Source organism: Erpetoichthys calabaricus, chromosome 2, assembly GCF_900747795.2.
Source record: "Erpetoichthys calabaricus chromosome 2, fErpCal1.3, whole genome shotgun sequence".
Taxonomy (NCBI): Eukaryota; Metazoa; Chordata; class Cladistia; order Polypteriformes; family Polypteridae; genus Erpetoichthys; species Erpetoichthys calabaricus.
The window spans coordinates 40,890,708-40,911,455 of NC_041395.2; the positions used below are offsets into that span (position 1 = coordinate 40,890,708).

At 38.5% G+C, this 20,748-nt stretch overlaps 1 protein-coding gene across 5 annotated transcripts in view; it reads left to right on the top strand.

Annotated features, from left to right (window-relative positions):
• Positions 1 to 501: 501 nt before the first annotated feature.
• The window catches only part of LOC114643144 (butyrophilin subfamily 1 member A1-like), a 186,586-nt gene continuing 166,339 nt past the window's right edge, over positions 502 to 20,748 (top strand). For 2 of the 5 annotated variants that reach the window (XM_051922315.1, XM_051922316.1), the window contains exons 1-7: positions 692 to 965; positions 8,884 to 8,958; positions 10,145 to 10,477; positions 10,864 to 11,139; positions 11,758 to 11,877; positions 15,145 to 15,180; positions 19,031 to 19,057. In XM_051922315.1, coding sequence (XP_051778275.1) covers positions 8,886 to 8,958; positions 10,145 to 10,477; positions 10,864 to 11,139; positions 11,758 to 11,877; positions 15,145 to 15,180; positions 19,031 to 19,057 — 865 coding nt within the window. In that variant the 5' untranslated portion in view covers positions 692 to 965; positions 8,884 to 8,885. Of the gene's footprint in view, positions 669 to 691; positions 970 to 8,883; positions 8,959 to 10,144; positions 10,478 to 10,863; positions 11,140 to 11,757; positions 11,878 to 15,144; positions 15,181 to 19,030; positions 19,058 to 20,748 lie in introns of those variants that run through there. The other 3 variants (XM_051922314.1, XM_051922311.1, XM_051922309.1) reach the window with 3 other exon arrangements.

A 20,748-nucleotide genomic window follows, 5' to 3' on the forward strand; every position in this document is an offset into this window, starting at 1 on the left:
CTGTAACATCGTTCAGCATGACCGTTTGGTGGTGGGTAAATCTACTTCTGAGCATATGTTTAAACAATGTACATTTTGTAGGAAAGAAAATATATTTCAGTAGAACGGTGTAGTGGTCTGCAGTTACACTCTGATGGGGATATGGGAGGAAAACGAAGGGGTGTGTGTGAGAAACGACAATGAGAGAGAGAGAGAGAGAGAGAGGGAGAGAGAGAGAGACAGACAGACAGACATGGTGGGGTGCAGGGGGCGGAAGTTCAGAACTTGAGAGGCGCTGGCATTCTGGTGGGATGTCAGACAGCTCCGACTTACAATTTACAACTGCACTGCTAACTTTCCTTACCTCACCGGAGATTACGACTTTGCTATAAATGACACGGGCTGAACGGTGGCTGCAGGAAGGAGACCAGGGTTCGTGTCCTGAATTCTCACAGCGTGCACTTTACATGCCCTCCCCGCGCGTGCCAAATTACCAACAGGTGCTGTTTTCCTTCCTCAGTCCAAAACCACTTAAGTTTAGTGGACGGGCGACATTAAAGTGGCCATGATGTGTGTGTGGTGTGCTCTGCTTCCGGCGTCCTGTCCCGTGACCGTCCCTGCCTTGCCCCCTATACATGATGAGCTAGGCTTTAGTCACACTGCTCAGGATTAGCGGAATTTAGAAAATGGTATGATATGGTATAAGTAACTCCGATTAGGCAATTCAGCTTCTTTTCGCTTCATCTTTTCCCCAGCTTGTGCTCTTGCGTGGAATCATTTACAATAACGAAAGTGAAAGAAAAAAGAAGCTGGGGTGAGCCGGGCTGGCGCAGGGAGTGTCGCGCCTTTTGTTTCTGACAGCACTGGGATCCTTGAACTGGAATAATTAAAAATACTCACGTAGAGGCGGCGATTCTAATGGACCGAGGCCAGCGTTAAATCTGATGTAGGATTTCCATGTGGAGAGGAGCGACCGTTGCGAAAAGGTATGTCCCGATCGAATAAATGCAGCCCTTTTACCATCGTACATTACGTAAACGTTTGTGCATATGCTTGTAATTTATTCGTGTTTACTGAGAATTACCATATTGTTACGCGTGTGTATGTATAGTCAATTCATGTTATGTCGTTCACGGCCTCCAGATTCTAGTGAAAGAAATGGGCGGTGGCGCCTGTCACGTTCCCAACCATTTTCTTAAGCTCCTGCGCTTCGGAGATGGCCTGTGTGCTTTCTGTCGATTTGCGTCAGTCACGGCAGACACAGCGATTAAGAAAGGTCATGATCACTAGAGGAGTAAAAGCCGAGCATTTCCACAGAAGGGCGCGTAGGGATTTGTTGTAGTTCATTTCTCTTGCAGCCTTTATGTTCAGGGATCACGTACAGCTGGGAGTAACGTAGCTCTAGGCGCCATGCTTGCAGCAGCCGCCCACAATCACCCACTCACGGGGATTAGTGTAGAGGGGCCAGATAAACTAACACATGAAGTATGTCTTTGTAATGTTGGAAAAAAAAACAAGGAACACGTAGAAAAGGGCTGGTCGGGAGCATACACGGTCCACGCAGATGGTCTGATTTGAACCCCTGGAACTTCGAGGAAGCGTATTAGTTACCATTGAGTCCACTGCATGACACGCAGACCGGCATCGCCTATAATGGAGAATTTTCGAGGTGCTGTTTAACCAAATGTGAATTCCCTTACCAACTAGGCTTCATTTTAAATTGTCAAAGACGCCCATTACTGAGGGCCCAGATACCGGTATCACCGAAACTGAAATAACTGGGTTTAGTAAACAGATGGGGAATCTGCTGCAGAAATTTGTAAGAGTATGAGAAAGTGGGCATCTTCAAACAGAAAACCTGATAGATGTAACGATGCTTAAAGTTAAGTTTATGAAAGCAACACTTTGGCACTTCACACTTAATCAAATACTCTTTTGATTAATTGAGGATTAAAAAGACACATTTACTTTAAAAAGTTAACAGGTGTTGTACCTTATTTTGTACTGGGCTCTCTTTCAAGGAACAAAAATGTAGCCATTCTGGTTAATCACAAAATATTTGAGTACTGTATTTTCTTGTGTTTATATTGCGTTATCAATTTGTTATTCATGCGGTGGGCTGGCGCCCTCTGTTGGCTGGGAATGGCTCCAGCAGACCCCCATCACCCTGTAGATAGGATATAGCGTGTTGGATAATGGATGGATAGAATTTGTTATTCACTGAATGCAGTTGTGCTATTAAGGCTGATTCACTGTTTCTTTTTACCTGTTATTTCTTTGTAAACCAACCACTGACCACATTGTGGCTCATGTTTTACTTCAGTTCATTTTATATACTGTACTCCGTGTGTGTGTGTGTGTGTGTGTGTGTGTGTATATATATATATATATAATATATATATATGTGTTTGCTAAATACTTTTTATGATGTGCAAAATAACTTCTTTTCCATCATTCTGAAAAACTAAAGCTGTTGTAGTAATCTGCTTGCAGTGGTGCGTAAATAAGCAAAAATACATAAAGTTAGTAGTGTGAGTCTAAACAGCAGCCAAATACTGAAATATGGAGGTAGGAGGGTACATTAAAAAATTATTTGTTTGAAGAGCATAATTCAGTTACATTTACACAAAAAAGTATTTACCCCCTTGGAATTTGTCACATTTTTATTTTTAGATGTTAATTCACAATGGATTTATTTTAACATTTTTGAAATTGATCAACAGAAAGAGACGCTCCTGCGGTGGGTTGGCACCCTGCCCGGGATTGGTTCCCTGCCTTGTGCCCTGTGTTGGCTGGGTTTGGCTCCAGCAGACCCCCGTGACCCTGTGTTCGGATTCAGCGGGTTGGAAAATGGATGGATGGATGGAAAGAGAAGCTTTAGTGTCAAAGTTAGAACAGATCTCTGCAAAGTTGTCTAAATTAATTACACATATATAACAGTTAATGAAGAAAACTAAATTTAGTCATCTGTAATGCAATATTGTATAATAATAAAATGTGAACACTTCCAAGGGGTAAATACTTTTTATGTAAGCATTGTATATTTAACAATTCCAGAGAAAAGAATTGAGAAAATCAAAATTAATTTATTATTATCCTAACAATAGACAATCCGTTTACTCCACCCACAGTGGAAGGAATTACAATGACAACTTTTTTTGAGTTACTCTGACTTATTTTAATTGTTAAGTGTAAAAATTATTTTGTTAAACAAAATTACTGAATGTTAATTGAATAAAGTTTAAATATGTAGATTGCATACTCTCACATTACGTGAACATTTCTTATCAATGAATTAAACACAAAACACAAACCTTTGTTTTTTAATTTTGCATTTTAATAAAACTGGCAAGGCATCTGATCATTTGGGGCCTCACGTACAAATGGTGTGTAAGCACAAAAATGTTGCGTACACCTGTTTCCTCGCACACTTCGAGATGCATAAAAACTAAACTTGGCATAAAGCCACACACTTTCACGATAGCCCCCAAAACACCTTGCATTTGCAGTTTTCTGCTTGGTTTTACAAACTGTTGGCACCCAACATCAAAGCAGTGTTACTGTTTCTGTGGTCGTTTCCCTTTCTTTGGCATATTTGCATCTATGACGATGGCGTTATCAAATACACCAAAATTAATAGCATATCATTTACAAATTTAAATCACTTGGTTGTAATCATTCTGTAACAATATAATGGTGCATGGAATGGCCAAACTATTCCAACTACTATAGCTGCTTTAGTGTTGTTAGAAGACATCGCAAATGGAAGAATTAGAATAGAACGCATTTTCATAGATGATATGAAGTTGATTTCAATTTCCAAGAGCTATCCTGTTGGAGCAGTGTGCTAATCTGGTGCCAGCTTTACAAAGGCAGACTTTGAGGAATTTTGCACTACCTGCTCCTTTGCAAGTTCTTTCCACCCTCAGGTTTTTAGCCACAGGAGCTTTTCAATGTGAACTTGCGGACTCGCCAGGTATTTCACAAACATCACCGAGTTGTGCCATGCCAGCTGTATAGGATGGTATTATTCGCTTGTCACCCAGATAGCTAAGATTTCTTTACATTGTGGTTGAACTGGCAAATATGAAAGCACAATTTGCAGCAATGTCCGGTTATCCAAATGTAAACGATATGCAATTAATTTCAGTGTATTTGATAAAACCTATGTTATGGATGCAAATCTAAAAAAGAAAGGAACATCACACAGAAACATCACTGCTTTGACGCTGGGTGCTGCCTGTTTGCAAAATCGAGCAGAAACTTGCATACACATGGTGTAAGCCTGCCGTTAAAATTGTGCATGGCTTTACTCAAAGTTTTTATACATTTCGAAGTGAGCATGGAAACATTTTTGTGTGTATGCACCATTTATGCATGAGGCCCAGGAATGTTCTCAAATCATTTATCCAAACTAGTGATGTCACTTCAGTACACACAAACACAACAAGCAGCAGTGACATTAGCAGTCGTCCTGCATTAATTTCCTTCTTCAGATTAAAAAGAACAGAGACTCCTTCACCAAACAGGTTCATTCTTGAGAAAAGACAAAAGAAAATTGAGCACAAGGCCGGGGGCCTCATGTATAATACTGTGTGTAGAATACACAGTAAAAAGTGGCATATAGACAAAAACAGATGTGTGTACACACAAAAAAATTAATATGCATAAAAATTATGCATAAGCAAAATACCACACACTTCCTCTTTATAAATCCCAATCAACATAAATTATAACATACATGCACTTGCCTACAGCCCCACCCTGACTCTTCACAGAATTTTGCATATTTGAATATACAAATCAATATAAATAGCTATGTTGAATAACTAAGGGAGCAGTGAAGGCAGAAGGTACCTGACATAAATCTGTTTTTTTTTTTTTTACCAAAAATAACTTTTAATACTAATGAATATTAACACTAGAATTCCTGAAGCCTATGAAAAGACTCGTAATCCCGGCCCACCTTAAATCCCTTTGCACCTCTCCATTCAGCGTCTTTTGTTTTGTAATTGTGTCCATTAGCACAAGCAGCAAGCAACCTGCTATCCCATCCCCCCCACCAACGCAGGAAGGGCAAAAAACTCTCGCAGCTCAAGCAACAATAAGAGCTCAAAATGTTTATTTTGAGACGCGGGGAGGCTTGAACCAGTGACCCTTTGAATAGGAGTCAGCAGTTCTTACCGCTGTACCACCAAAGCAGTCATGACACTGAAGTGCACTAACCCGACTTCTTTTTCTTTGGTTATATTCTTGAATAAAAGCACACTTGTTTTGTTATACTTGTACCTTGTGTGAAAGTGCTTATTTGATATTTGGACTTCAGTCTTCACTCATTATACACTCCATGTCAAAATTTTGTTGTTAGTACTACAACATGAAAAAAGTTTGTCGTTTAGGTATGTGTTCAACATTTCTTGCATTTCCTGTCATCCTACACTTACATAGATCTTTGTAGACATGGAAAACACATTAAATGCATGTGTTCCAAATAACAATATATTATTTACTCTATACAGCTCCAGGTACCTCACTCCCAGATAAACAAGGCTTGAGCTGGAAGAGCCGGTGGGGAGATGGGATAGCACGCTGCTTGCTGCTTGTGCTAATCAACACATTTACAAAACAAAAGACGCTGGAGAGGTGTGAAGGGATTTAAGGTGGGCCGGGATTACAAGTTTTATGTAGGCTTCAGGAATTCTAGTGTTAAGTAACACTAATATTTTTATATTACATGATTTTATGTGATAGAAATTGTTTATATATTTTTGGCTTATGCGTCGTCTGCGAGTTCCTACAATCTTTCTGCAAACTCCAAAAATATTTCTATTTAATTGTTCATGGCCAACTTGTGAATAATAGAAACCATGAATGTTAAATTCATGAATCTTAAGGGGCAACTATATATTATATAAATGTCTACCATCCAGAAACAGTAAAAGCTACTAACATTGCCCTCAGCCATTCTCTTTCTACCAGGGACACAGCGTGCGCCACTAAATCGCATTTTTATCCTGGTTTATTTCAGCATTGAGCAATGATATGATATGATTAGTAATGATATACAGTGCATCCGGAAAGTATTCACAGCGCATCACTTTTTCCACATTTTGTTATGTTACAGCCTTATTCCAAAATGGATTAAATTCATTTTTTTCCTCAGAATTCTACACACAACACCCCATAATGACAACGTGAAAAAAGTTTACTTGAGGTTTTTATAAATTTATTAAAAATAAAAAAACTGAGAAATCACATGTACATAAGTATTCACAGCCTTTGCTCAATACTTTGTCGATGCACCTTTGGCAACAATTACAGCCTCAAGTCTTTGAATTTGATGCCACAAGCTTGGCACACCTATCCTTGGCCAGTTTCGCCCATTCCTCTTTGCAGCACCTCTCAAGCTCCATCAGGTTGGGTGGGAAGTGTCGGTGCACAGCCATTTTAAGATCTCTCCAGAGATGTTCAATCGGATTCAAGTCTGGGCTCTGGTTGGGCCACTCAAGGACATTCACAGAGTTGTCCTGAAGCCACTCCTTTGATATCTTGGCTGTGTGCTTAGGGTCGTTGTCCTGCTGAAAGATGAACCGTCGCCCCAGTCTGAGGTCAAGAGCGCTCTGGAGCAGGTTTTCATCCAGGATGTCTCTGTACATTGCTGCAGTCATCTTTCCCTTTATCCTGAATAGTCTCCCAGTTCCTGCTGCTGAAAAACATCCCCACAACATGATACTGCCACCACCATGCTTCACTGTAGGGATGGTATTGGCCTGGTGATGAGCGGTGCCTGGTTTTCTCCAAACGTGACGCCTGGCATTCACACCAAAGAGATCAATCTTTGTCTCATCAGACCAGAGAATTTTCTTTCTCATGGTCTGAGAGTCCTTCAGGTGCATTTTGGCAAACTCCAGGCGGGCTGCCATGTGCCTTTTACTAAGGAGTGTCTTCCGTCTGGCCACTCTACCATACAGGCCTGATTGGTGGATTGCTGCAGAGATGGTTGTCCTTCTGGAAGGTTCTCCTCTCTCCACAGTGGACATCTGGAGCTCTGACAGAGTGACCATCGGGTTCTTGGTCACCTCCCTGACTAAGGCCCTTCTCCCCCGATCGCTCAGTTTAGGTGGCCGGACAGCTCTAGGAAGAGTCCTGGTGGTTTCGAACTTCTTCCACTTTATGGATGATGGAGGCCACTGTGCTCATTGGGACCTTCAAAGCAGCAGAAATTTTTCTGTAACCTTCCCCAGATTTGTGCCTCGAGACAATCCTGTCTCGGAGGTCCACAGACAATTCCTTTGACTTCATGCTTGGTTTGTGCTCTGACATGAACCGTCAAATGTGGGACCTTATATAGACAGGTGTGTGCCTTTCCAAATCATGTCCAGTCAACTGAATTTACCACAGGTGAATTCCAATTAAGCTGCAGAAACATCTCGAGGATGATCAGGGGAAACAGGATGCAAATGAGCTCAATTTTGAGCTCCATTGCAAAGGCTGTGAATACTTATGTACATGTGCTTTCTCAGTATTTTTATTTTTAATAAATTTGGAAAAATCTCAAGTAAACTTTTTTCACGTCGTCATTATGGGGTGTTGTGTGTAGAATTCTGAGGAAAAAATTAATTTAATCCATTTTGGAATAAGGCTCTAACATAACAACAAAATGTGGAAACAGTGATGCGCTGTGAATACTTTCTTTTCGTACATGTGTACGATAGCGTTGAGTTTTTTTAAAAATGTAAGGTTTGGCTTTGATAAAAAATGCACTGTCGTTAGTTTGTTTAAGCTCTAATGTCGTATTCAAACTGCAATAAAATTTGTACCTGCATGTTTAACCAACATGGAGCAGGCTGCCACTGTCCTTGTGTAGCCGTCTGAATCCCACTCCATTAGTTGTGTACTATTTCCATCCATTCATTTTCTAAACCCACTTATAATATAAAATCACAGAATAATAGATAATAGAGCAAAACAGTTGAGTTTCCTTAGAGGTTTACAAAATTGATGCTAAACTTTGTTTCAAATACGATTCCATAACCGCAAAACTCACTAAAAAGGCTGTGTTAGAGTTTCAAAAGTTTTTTGGGAGGTGTAAAGGGTCTAAGTGAAAAAAAAAGATAGAAAAACTTGGAAATTCAACATAACTAAGCCCACAATGAGATAAAAAGACATACTCTTAGTCAAAATCTGTACCTGCAGTTCCACTTTGGCAGATACAAAACCTTGTGCACCCTGATCACCGTGTCCTCCATTCAACTCCAGGCTGCTCCTGCTGCCTGTTGGGAACTGTATGCCTGCACTGGTTTTTGCATTATTCCTGTTCATTATAACATCTCTCCTTGATATGGCATATAGCTTACGTTTTAAGTTGGTCCACCGATAACACACATACAAAAGTTCTTGAAAATTGGTTCAGCTATTTTGGCTGAAACATACATGCAATCAGCTTAGTTTTTTTATAGTTATGGAAACTTGTGTTACATATTGTTATGGTATGGTGATATGGAGTTTAAAGAAGGGAGAGAGGTGGGGAGGTAGTTAAGGAGGGTTCAATATGTGTTAAAAATTATGTTATTAGATGTAGTCAAAGAAGAAAAGAATTTAGTCAAAATCTTTACAAATTGTTACTAAACCAGGATTTGCCCACAAAGTAATTGGACACTTAATAATAATAATAATTCTTTGCATTTATATAGCGCTTTTCTCACTACTCACTTAGGGTAGCTATCATAGGAAGTGTGAAAGTTAGATGATAGTTGACTTCATAATATTGTGCTTCAGAATCCAGGGTTCTTATAATTATTTTTCTTCATATTGTTCTTCATAGTTATTTGCTTTATTTCACTTCTCAAGTGGAAATTAAAAAAAAAAATAGCTGACTTTCTTGTTCTTTTTGTCATTTTATAGACATGATGCAGTGGCTGAAGTGTGAAGCACTGGTTCTCTTGACATTCCTGTATTTCTCGCCTTGTCAGTTACAAGGTGAGGATGATCCCACTGGTGTTTTTCTTCAATGAAGTTCTGCTGGGGTATAAATCAGTGCAGTTCCCACATGCCTTCATTTTTCATTTTGCAGGCTACAGCACACATGCTGTGGATAAGATCCTGGCATATAACGTTCCTTACCTTAATATTTTTGTTCATTCTTGAAAATGCTGCTTACTATGTCAGAAACCAGACTCTTCTCATGTGGAAATCTATTTTTACTCGTATTGGGCCAGTTTACATTTGCCAACCAAGTTATCCTGAACATATTTGGGATATGGGTAAAAAAATTAAGTTCATTAAGAAAACATACACTGACAGCCAGCAAACTGCACACAGAATGTAACTTTTCATATATTATCTATAAGTTGGACATGTGCACATGCTGAGGATAAGATTGTGGCATATTTAGTTTTTATTTGTTAATTGTTAAGAAACCATATACAGACAGAAGGGACAGCTGGCAAACTCTACACAGAACGTACCTGACTTTGGTCCTGAGCCCAGTGTTACACTGGAGCTGTGAGGGGGCATCACTAGCCAGGGCACCACCATAACGCTTAGCACATAACCTTCGAGGATTAAACTACTCAGCCATCTGAGGCCTTACAAACCCGTGGTCTGATGTTTTTATTTCAAGTGACCACTAATGAACCTATGGCTAAAAATGTCTGAATTCTGTTTGAGTTATCTATAGAAGAGACAAGAAGCTGCATTCATATGTGTATACTGAAGGATTGTTATGCTTAATTGTGTGATTTAAAGTTATATTCAAGATATTTTGTTATTTGCATAAAAACTATCTATACAGTTGAGTTATTTCAACAGAAAATGTAATTGTTAATGATGTTAGTATTAAGTAGTAAAGTATGGGATTGTAGTAAGAATTTTATAATAAGTTGCTTGTTTCCATTGTCCTGTTGCAGAGCGTTAGACATACTTATGAAGTCTTTACTTTTGGGGTCCCTGTTAGATTTTAGTAAATTTCAGCTTTAAAAACACTGACTGCATGTGTTTCTGATTCAGGTGTTAACATTTCTGAAATCTAATCTTTTAATTACTTGTAATTTTATTGTATTTTTCAGTTGTCATCCTAAACATTTAGGTTCAGTAGTCTTCATTTCTTAAATCATGTTTTCCTGACACTCGCCTAATGACTAAAACTTGTTTTCCTTTTTTTCAGGTTCATTTGAAATCAGTGTACCTGATGAGCCTGTTGTTGGTGTTGTTAAGGGTTCTGTTGTTTTGCCATGCCAGGTTATTCCAGTCGTGAATACAAAAGACTTAGAGATCGCATGGTTAAGAGACAGAGAAAATATATACAATGTAAAAAATGATCAAGTAACGATAGATGAGAAATTCAAAGGTCGTGTGGAAATTTTCAAGGAGGAGGTGAATAAAGGAAACGTGTCTTTGAAGATACAGGACGTAGTGGTCTCTGACTGGGGCGTGTATACCTGTAACGTGTTGACGTCAGACTATTTCAGAGAGGGATTGATTACCTTAAATGTTATAGGTAAGTTAAACAAGTAGAATTTTAAGAGATGAAGCCCTATCCTGATCGGTCCACCTGTCTATTTTTCTGCTAGAGGGAGGAATAGTCAGCAAGAAAGAGCCTAAAATAACTGCGCCAGACCAAATGTTTCAGTGCATGGGATTGCAGTTAAATGTCTAAGGTGGCTGAGAAACATTTCTGTTTTCATCCTTCCACCAGTTTCTTTAGCTGGCCTGTGATTTCATTTTACCTACTGAAATCAGTAATGTACAGTTTGTTATGGGCTTTGAAAATCAGTCAGTCCCAGCTTTCTCTGATTTTACCTTAATGCCATTTTTATCTTTTAAAGTGCCTATGTTTTGCAGAACAATTGTTTTTGCACAGCCTGTTTCTGTTCTTTTCTTTAGGTGTCGGAGGTGAGCCCAGTCTGTCTATAGAGAGCCCACCAGGACCTGAGATTGTTGTGAAATGTGAATCACAAGGATGGTTCCCCAAGCCAGCAGTAGTGTGGAAAAATGGGATAAACAAGGAACTAACAACACGTGCTACCAGTAATGTGACGGAGAGCTCAGAGTCCTTATTTGATGTGAACAGTGTCATCTCGGTGACTAAGAAGGACAGAGGCATTATCTGTGTGATTGAGCATGGGCAGAAGACCTTAGAGTCGCACATTCAAATTGGTGGTTAGTAATCTGGCATGGTTTAGCTATTAAATGTCACTTCTATGTTCCTTTTTAATTTTATTTCAGTGTAACTTGCATCTGCTGTTATTAAACGAAGTGACATTTCTGACACTAAAGTCTGTACCTGATAAAGAAACACTCATAGACTTTAATAGCCATCCTTTTGTTGTCTTAAGACCTACTTTTCAGCATTTTTTTTCTTTATTTCACCTTATACAATTTCTTGTATTAGGAATTTGTTAGTTTTCACTTACCCCTTGGGGGTAGAGCACAGGGTCAGCCATAGTACAGCACCCCTGGAACAATTGAAGGTCAAGGGCCTTGCTTAAGGGCCCAGCAGAGTAGGATCTCTTTTGGCAGTGATGGGGATCGAACCAGCAACCGTCTGGATACCAGCACAGATTCTCAGCCTCAGAGCCACTACACCGTCCTAGTTCATGTGCACTATCTTCATTTTAGGCACATTTCAAAGTGTGAATCAGTCAAATTTGTCTTGTTATCTGTTTACATTTTTTACTACCTAACATAAGTGTTGTGTTCTGAAGTAGAAAACATCTCTGCTTAGCTGCTTGTATAAAAGTGAATCTCTTACAACACTGTTCTCTCCATTTTCTGCAGAAGAATTTTTCACTTTAGTTTCTCCAGGATGGAAGCATTTTGGAGGTTTTCTCATCTTTTTGTTATTGCTTGCACTGTTCTCAGTTCCTCTAGCTGTGTATTTGTACAAGAAGCAAAAAGGTATGCAGCTCTATTCTATCTCAAAATGTTTTTTTTACCTTGCTGTTCATATATTAGTTTTCACAATAACAACCAGGAAGCACTCTTGTGATCTTAGAAGTGGTTCTGAAGTTGAATTTAGTTTGAATGAATGTCCTTTCATTTTGTTTATTTTTCTTTTGAATAGTGTACACTATAGAACTGTATGTTGTTGCAAAATTAAGCTATTTTTCTCTTATGTTCTCTCACATATTTTGTGGTATTTATTTGAAGTTTATTGTTGATTTTTACATTTTTTTGTAATTTATGACTCAAGGGTATAAAGCCACCAGAAGGCAGGCAGTAGGGCATAAGTACAAAGTTTGATTGGCTGAAGAACCAAAAGTTTCAGGCTCCACCACTGGCTGATTGTGACATTAAGTTGCTTAATCTGACTGTGCCTCAGTTTTTGAAATATGCCAACAAGTCTACTATACATTTGAGATTTGCAAATGTGTTTAAATAAAGGTACCAGCTAAAATAGACAGAATATAGATAAAAAGAATAAAGAGAATATTAGAGTTTGTATGTTTTCCCCATTTATTAGTGAAAGAAAACCTTCACCAGTAGTTGGTGTAGACAGCACAGTGCTAGAAGGGCCTGTTTGGTGTCCTGGCAATAATTTTGTAAAGGATACTAAATAAAGGGACGCGTCTGAAGGGACTGGCTGCTTTGCACTACTTGGTTTCGTCTATTGGTTGATTTACCCTCTGTTTTAATGTCAGGTTTAGTGGATTGGTTTCCATGTAGTTGTGATATTTCATGACATCTAGTAATCCCTTGTACTTTTCTAGTCTCCCAATACAGGAGTGGCAGCTGCACTATGCTCCAGTTCCACTTTCCTTTTCTCACAGTTACCCATTGTTTACAATGTCAAGCTGTTTGCTGTCTTTCCTCCACCATCTTTTACACTTCTTTCTTAAGACTAGCACATGTTTGTGTCCTGTCCATTATGCAAAAAATCAGCTACTTAGTTTTTTTACTTTAATTAAATAGTAGTCTTCTGAGTCGGTACATTTCAGTCACCTCTTACTGAACACTGGCTTGCGTTGTATTTTTCCTTGTGTTGCTATATTAAACAGCAGTAGCAGGAGGATGGATAATCTTTACTGGGTCTGGAGCTTTTAATACAGAAAAGTAAGGACTTCTTTGAAAAGTAGAAACATTTAGAGATGTTTGAAATTTTTTTAGCCCTTTACATATCTCTGGGATGCTCAAAACAAAATGTTATTTAATATAAAACTTGTACAGATAAACTAAGCTCATAAATGTTTCTGGTGTACAAAGAACAGGATCTATGTAACTGGGAAATGCTGATTTTTAAATGATGCTTGAATTACTGATTGTGCAATAAGAGGTAGACTCTGGTAGGCCACCACACATAGAACAAAGGGCGCTTTTGTTACAAAAAACACTGCAGGTGTGGTGATACTCAGAAGGAAGAACTCAAAAAGTGCAAGTACAAATTTAGAAAAACAAATTTGCTGCACTGCTGGGTGTAACAAGTTGTGAACCCCTGTCTGCCAGGTGAAGTGGCTTACACAATGCAGTACTTCATGACAGTGCTCCCTACCGCCCCACCTTTGTTTTTCTCTTTCTAGACCATGGCATCTCTTTCTCCTGCAAGTCAAATGCTTGCCAGGTTTTTCTTAACTCCACACTTTCCACTCACCATTAAGGTGGCTTTATAACTAGTCCTGGAAATATTTATGGGCCAATTTAATGGTAGCATTCCATTTCTTACAAGGACACCATACTGAAATTCCCTACAGTATCATGGAGGAGGAGAGCAGGTTTTCTGTAGACCCGAGCTTTCAGTTTCTCTGAAAAAGCTTAGGTCTTCAAGCCAGCCCCCCTCCACCCAGTGGCTTCCACTAACTGAGGCACAGCATGGTTCCATATACAGTAATCCCTCCTCCATCGCGGGGGTTGCGTTCCAGAACCCCCCGCGAAAGGTGAAAATCCGCGAAGTAGAAACCATATGTTTATATGGTTATTTTTATATTGTCATGCTTGGGTCACAGATTTGCGCAGAAACACAGGAGGTTGTAGAGAGACAGGAACGTTATTCAAACACTGCAAACAAACATTTGTCTCTTTTTCAAAAGTTTAAACTGTGCTCCATGACAAGACAGAGATGACAGTTCTGTCTCACAATTAAAAGAATGCAAACATATCTTCCTCTTCAAAGGAGCAAATAAATCAATAGGGCTGTTTGGCTTTTAAGTATGCGAAGCACCGCGGCACAAAGCTGTTGAAGGCGGCAGTTCACACCCCCTCCGTCAGGAGCAGAGAGAGAGAGACAGATAAAAAAATCAATACGTGCCCTTTGAGCTTTTAAGTATGCGAAGCACCGTGCAGCATACTTAAAAGCTGCACACAGAAGGTAGCAAAGTGAAGATAATCTTTCAGCATTTTTAGACGAGCGTCCGTATCGTCTAGGTGTGCGAACAGCCCCCCTGCTCACACCCCCTACGTCAGGATCAGAGATAGTCAGCGCAAGAGACAGAGAAAAGTAAGCTGGGTAGCTTCTCAGCCATCTGCCAATAGCGTCCCTTGTATGAAATCAACTGGGCAAACCAACTGAGGAAGCATGTACCAGAAATGAAAAGACCCATTGTCCGCAGAAATCCGCGAACCAGCAAAAAATCTGCGATATATATTTAAATATGCTTACATATAAAATCCGCGATGGAGTGAAGCCGCGAAGGGCGAAGCGCGATATAGCGAGGGATTACTGTAATGCCTTTCAGGGGCATATACCCTTGTTTAGGGAGGATGTGTTACCAGTTCTGTTATTTCCTTCCTGGTCTTAGTCTCCTGTTTTCATTACAGGCCATGTATTCCTGCCCTCTGATGGCATATTTAGTCAATTAAGCGATACCTCTTACATTTCTCTACAGGTATATTTAGCATGAAAAATTTGTAATACTAAATCAAAATAAACTTGTGACCATTTTAGTTTATAATTAATTATAACTAAACCTACTTGATGCTATTATAAAGACCATGAAGGATTCTCATGGTGACTCAAGTGAAAAATATGTGTTTTGGAGTTTTTAACTATGTTACTGTTTATCTTATTGTCCCTGACTTTTTTGAAGTGTAGTAGCAGAAAAAATAAAATGCAAAGTAAAGAATTAGAGGTGGCTAATGCTGCTGTTTTAATAAAACATCTGCTTTTCTGATCAAATGTATTATTGTTTTGATTAATTATTTTAAATGAAATATTGTCTTTGTCTTTTTTAGAAAAAATAGAATCAGAAAAACAACATCTTGAATCTGGTAAGATTAACTTTAAAACATTCAAAACAGCCGATTTAACTGGCCATAACAGAGTCATACTTTGCTTAATACTCAAGTTTTACCCATCAGAATAAATACAGATGTGTCTCTTTCAGAATTTTTACAGCTGGAGAATGTTATGCTATACACATTACAGAAGAATAAGTTGCAAAATTCAGTAACATTTTTACCAAAAATGCACTTTGTATGTTATTCTTGTTGCCATTAAGTGTTGGTATAAGCTTTCAGACATCATCAAAGGATCACTGAATGTGTCGTGTTATGCTGTTTTCAAGCAAACTGTTACTTTTATTATTTACATTGACTTTAACATTAAAAAAGTGAAAAACTGCAGCTTCTTCATCAATATCTCACAATCTGTAGGCAGTAGAAATGTTCACACTATCTTTATTTGAAGAGCCAGAACTTGGAGAATTCAGAGAGATAATTGCTTAATAAATGGCTGTCATTTTGATTTACAAACAAGTGATCCAATAGGTGACAAGTGAAGGAAGGCAGTCTAGTATTGTCATTTAGGTTGAACTATTCGGTAAGCAACACAAAATAGAAAGTGGAATGGAGTGTAGTTTTTAAAACAATTTGCCTCATGTGGCTCTGAAACATGGGCTGAGCTTAAAGACAACCTGAGAGTGCTTCTGATTCTGGATCTGTGTAAGCAAAATGTTAGATAAAATCTAACAGTTGACAAGTTTCCATTGCCAGCACCAGAAACATCTTTATACAGTATCTATCAGTCTTTGCATGGTTATTTCATTACAAGGTTGGTCAAACGCCAGTCCATTGTAGCACACAGTCAGACACACAGCCACATTTATTCAAAACATTGTAGTTATTAGTCAACCTACCCTGCCTATGTTTGGAATGTGGGTGGAAGCCTACAGTAACATATTTCTGCCATTCAAAACGTTTTTTGTTGCATTACTACATAAAAATTTTGTCTTATTTTGCAATCATTATTGCTTCATTTCTCAAAATATTTTTCTATTTCTCAAAGATATTGCTTGCTGCTGCTGGTAACATTGTGCATGTGTCTACTTTGATTGTATGAATAGCAACTGAGAAGAACTGAACAAATTTTATAGGTATACATTAACATAGGTTAGTATGTTTAGTGCAGATGTTTTAAAATCATCAGAGTGGTAGCGAAAAGCTAGAATTCCTGGCTTTCCTGGCTTTCATTGTCAGGGTCTGCATGGATTTTGCATGTTTTCCCCGTGAATTTATGGATTTGTATCAGTTAGTGTGCTTAACTGCAGATGATTATCTATTTTAGAAATGAGTACTGGAAATGTGTCACTAATACTTTTCAATTAAAACATTTCGTCCTCATGTGCTGGGAAGTAAATGAAATCCATCACCTTTATCCATTCCCAACCTGTGCCCCCATAGATTTGAGGTATGAACCAGATCACACTTTTTCAAAATATCAATAGCTGTTATTTGGATTGAAACTTACCAGACAAATTATGTATTTTTTTTGTTACTAATTGCGTGTTGCACACTCTTTTCTGACTGGCTTTGTGATTATTCCCTGCAAAGGACCAGCACACCGTCCACCATGTTTGCTTCTTATCTCACACCCAGTGCTGTTGTGATAATCACCGGCTCCATATGATCCTTCCCTTCAGCATATTTATTTTTTGTCACTGGGTTGCATGCTATGCATGTGTAATCCCCCTCACTAACTGTCACAAGATGACTGGAGCATGCACATGAACAATGATACCACAGCAGGAAGTATAACCAAATACTTTTATGAAATAACACAATACATTTTTATTTTTGTAGTGGTGTGAATAAACCTCCATAGAAATCAGCATATCTAGAGAAAACCAATATAAATGTAACAGAAGGTACCAACGTCACACAGGTCGTGACTTGAACCAAAGTCACTGAAGCCTTGCGACTGTTGTTTGACCACTTTGCTGCCATGCCTCTCCAATTTAATGGCAGTGCAAAAACGTTATTTTTGTAAAATGGTTCCTGAAAATGAAGCAAGTGGGAGGATGAAGCCTATTCTAGCAGTAAAGTTTTTAGCCTTTACTGCTAGAATAGGCTGCAGTCTAAAAAACTTTCTTGCTAGAATAGGCTGCAGCCTTACACGTCTTTCATTTTGTTAAAAGTAATATTTTGTATGTTTTTTTGGCTTATTTGCTAAAAACTTTGAAAAATCAAAACTTATGATAGTTGCTTATCACATTAATATTAACTGTGAGTCTGGGATTTAGGAAACAGAAAAGGATGGCTCTTTCTGGGCAGGAACTGGCAGTCCAAATTTATAATTTATAATAGTATAATATTCTGGTTGGGAGGCCTTATTGCACGGTGGATGTTGCTGCCACCTCACATTGCTAACAGCCTAAATTTGATTTTCAGTCTGGTTGCTTGTCCGTGTACTAGTTTTCATTTTCCTACTATATCTGCATGTTTCTTTGTGTAGTTCTCCAGTTCCATCACATCACAAAGAAACATATTTTAATGTAGTGAGTGTCTAGATTAGCTTGGTAAGAGTGAGTGTGCCCTGTGTTGGACAGCTGTTTTGCCAGGGTGATCCCTGGTTTAAGCCTGATGCTATCTTTATTTGCTCCAGTACCTCATAACTAGTGTTGAATCAGTACTAAAATTTCGACTTTGGTATTGATACCAGGTTTTGGACCTCAGTATTGGTACCAAAACTGTACTGAAACAAATAATAACCTCATCGCACAATTGCATGCCTTCCAAGTGTGCTGCACAAATGTGTGTGTCACCTATTGCGCCGCATAATTACATGGCACCCTGCCAAGCTAAAACCTATGGCTTCACTTTGAATTCTCCAGTGCATTGCAGTTGAGGGTGGAGAGCCTTGTCCACTGCAAAGTGTGTAGTGTGTCAAAGGGGAATAGGTAGTTAAATCTTTGGTTATACTTCATACGTTGGGTGAAAGAGCCAGGAAGCAAAAATGATGAGCACACCAGTTTTTGGTACATGCAGAATTTTTTTCTAACTACATGGTGATACAAATGATAGATAGATATGCAAAAATATCTTAAGTGCATCTGTTTATCATGTAGGTCACCCACTCACGGGAATGTTATACTCGTCCTCCCTTTGCAGCTTTTGTTCACCCCACCTTCTCACCCCCCAGCCCCTTAAAGCAAGTAGTAAAAAGCATAACTCTTTTTTCATCAGCAGAGTCGCTTCCTCTGCTGTGCCATTGTCAGGTATGCAATACATGGTAAGTGCAGACATTCCCTTAAGGGACTGCCCCCCCATGGAGTCTACAGTGTGCTTCCGTGCCTTTACTACAAGTAGCTGTAGCTCCTTTGAATTCTCTGGTGCATTGAAAAGGGATGGGTGGGTTTTTGTTCCCCACGGAGTCTACAGCGCAATGGGGAATGAAAGAGTAAAGATCTGAACGTCTGTTTTTTATTGTTTACTTTTGGTGGTGAAATTACTGAAATGTTGGTAATGTACAGTTTTAAAAATTGGGTTTTTCGTTACTTTTCCAGTATTGGTACACCACACAACCCTACTCATAACTATGCAAATGTATAACTAGGTACAAGAAGCAGATGGAGGCACCAGTTATTGCCCTTAACTTCAAGATATTATTGGTAAAGAAAAATATGATTGGCATAAATACATTGCAAAAAACTATGTAAAGTTAAAATTATTTTTTAAGTCATTACAATCAAAATTAAAATTGCAAATAATATACAGAATATAGTAATGACATACAGAAAATAGATAGGCATACAGTATACAGTACACAGTATGGTTGTTCTAGTTTTCTTTCTTTATATTATTGGTTTGTTTACATGTTATATTTTTATATTTTGTTCTACAGAAAACGATGAGCTGCGCAAGGAAATAAGTAAGTTCATTTAATACTAATTTAAGATTTATGTAATAAATGAACAAGATACTTTTTTTTGAATCACTATAAAATAACACATTTTAAAAAGTTAAGGGACTCTGGATTATGGACTTACTCCTTAGCAGGGAGCAGTTTGCTCATCATACATCAAAAGGAGCTCCCACAAGGCACAGTGATCGGCCCCATACTCTTCCCTATCTTTGCTAACAGCTTTAGAAGATCTGACAGCAGTTGTTTGCTGTCGGTTTTGCAGGTGATACAGCACTAACTGACACCTAACAATGTGGTGCATTTTGAGGAAGAGGCTAGAAGGATGCTGAGTTAGTGTCAGGAGCAGAACCTCCAGTTAAATGTGAGGAAGACAAAAGAGATGCTTTTAGGAAGAATGCTGAACTGGTGCAACCACTGGTTCTCGGTGAAGAACAAGTTGAGAGAGTTAGTAGCTTTAAATATCTGGAAACCATTTTGGATAATAGCTTTAAGTATAAAGAAAACATGCAATGCATCCACAAAAATGTCAATAGTGCAGCTATTTATTAAGAAGGCAGAGAAAAATGAATGTCTCGGCTAGCATCCCTTGGATCTGTTACACATGTCCTATTTAGAGCATAGTATCTTTCATTTATTGCCTAGTTCAGAGGACTTTCTATGACCAATAAAAACAAATTTAGAAAAATAATCCAATTGGAATCTGCGGATTGTGATCAGTAACAACTGTAACGTCAGTAGTTGTATAACAAAAAAAAAAAAAAGCGGGTAAGATTATAAAGGACCAGATACTCTGCTTGAATAGTTGGTTTTCAACTTTTACCTTCTAGGAGGCGAAATTTACTGACAGAATTTAAAACAAATAAAAGTAGAAATTGTTTTATACAGACTGTAAAAAAAAAAAAACTTTTAAATGGGACAAATTTAATTTTGTGAAAATAAATAACTATTATAGAATTCTGCTGTTTATGTACATATGTCATCAATTTTTATTTTATGTATGTATGTGTGTAGGATGGGCGCTAGTATTTTGCCGATTGGGTCAAAGCAAAGTTCCACTTGTGGACAATAGCAGTAAACTAAACTCTGCTCCACAACAACTTTGAACATACTATGGTCATCCAAGGAAATGACAGGTTGAAACATGGAAAAATTTTGGGGCGCCAACCTGGTTTAGTTGTTTAGTTAAGGATTTGAGCAAGAAAAAAAAAAAGAACATCGCTCGATGGCATGAAAAGAAATACAAAATGTGCACCTCAACAGCAAGGCTATGAAAATTAAGTGCTTCAAATGCAGTCAGGTATAAGTGGAGCTCCTTTGGTCGCTTGGGTAAGAAATGACACCTTCTTCCAGGTGGTCATGCTTTTATGGACCAGGGACCAGAAGGGCCAGAGTCAGTTGCCCTCATTTGGCTGTTCCTCTGTACTGTGGAGGAAGACAGTTAGTGACAGCACCCCCTCTTTGTCCAAGGTAGTATCACATACCTGGGAGGAACTCAGAGGGGGACCGTCTGAGATGCATGCATGACAATACATATGTGCTTATTTTGTGGAAGGCCCAAAGCTAAGTGATGTTTGGAGAGCCAGGCTGAAATGTAAATAAATCGGACAGTATGTTCTACAGGAAATAAGATCACTGTAATATTATTTTTTCATATCAAGGTCCCATGTGGGTGCTAAGATAACTAGGAGTAAAAAATT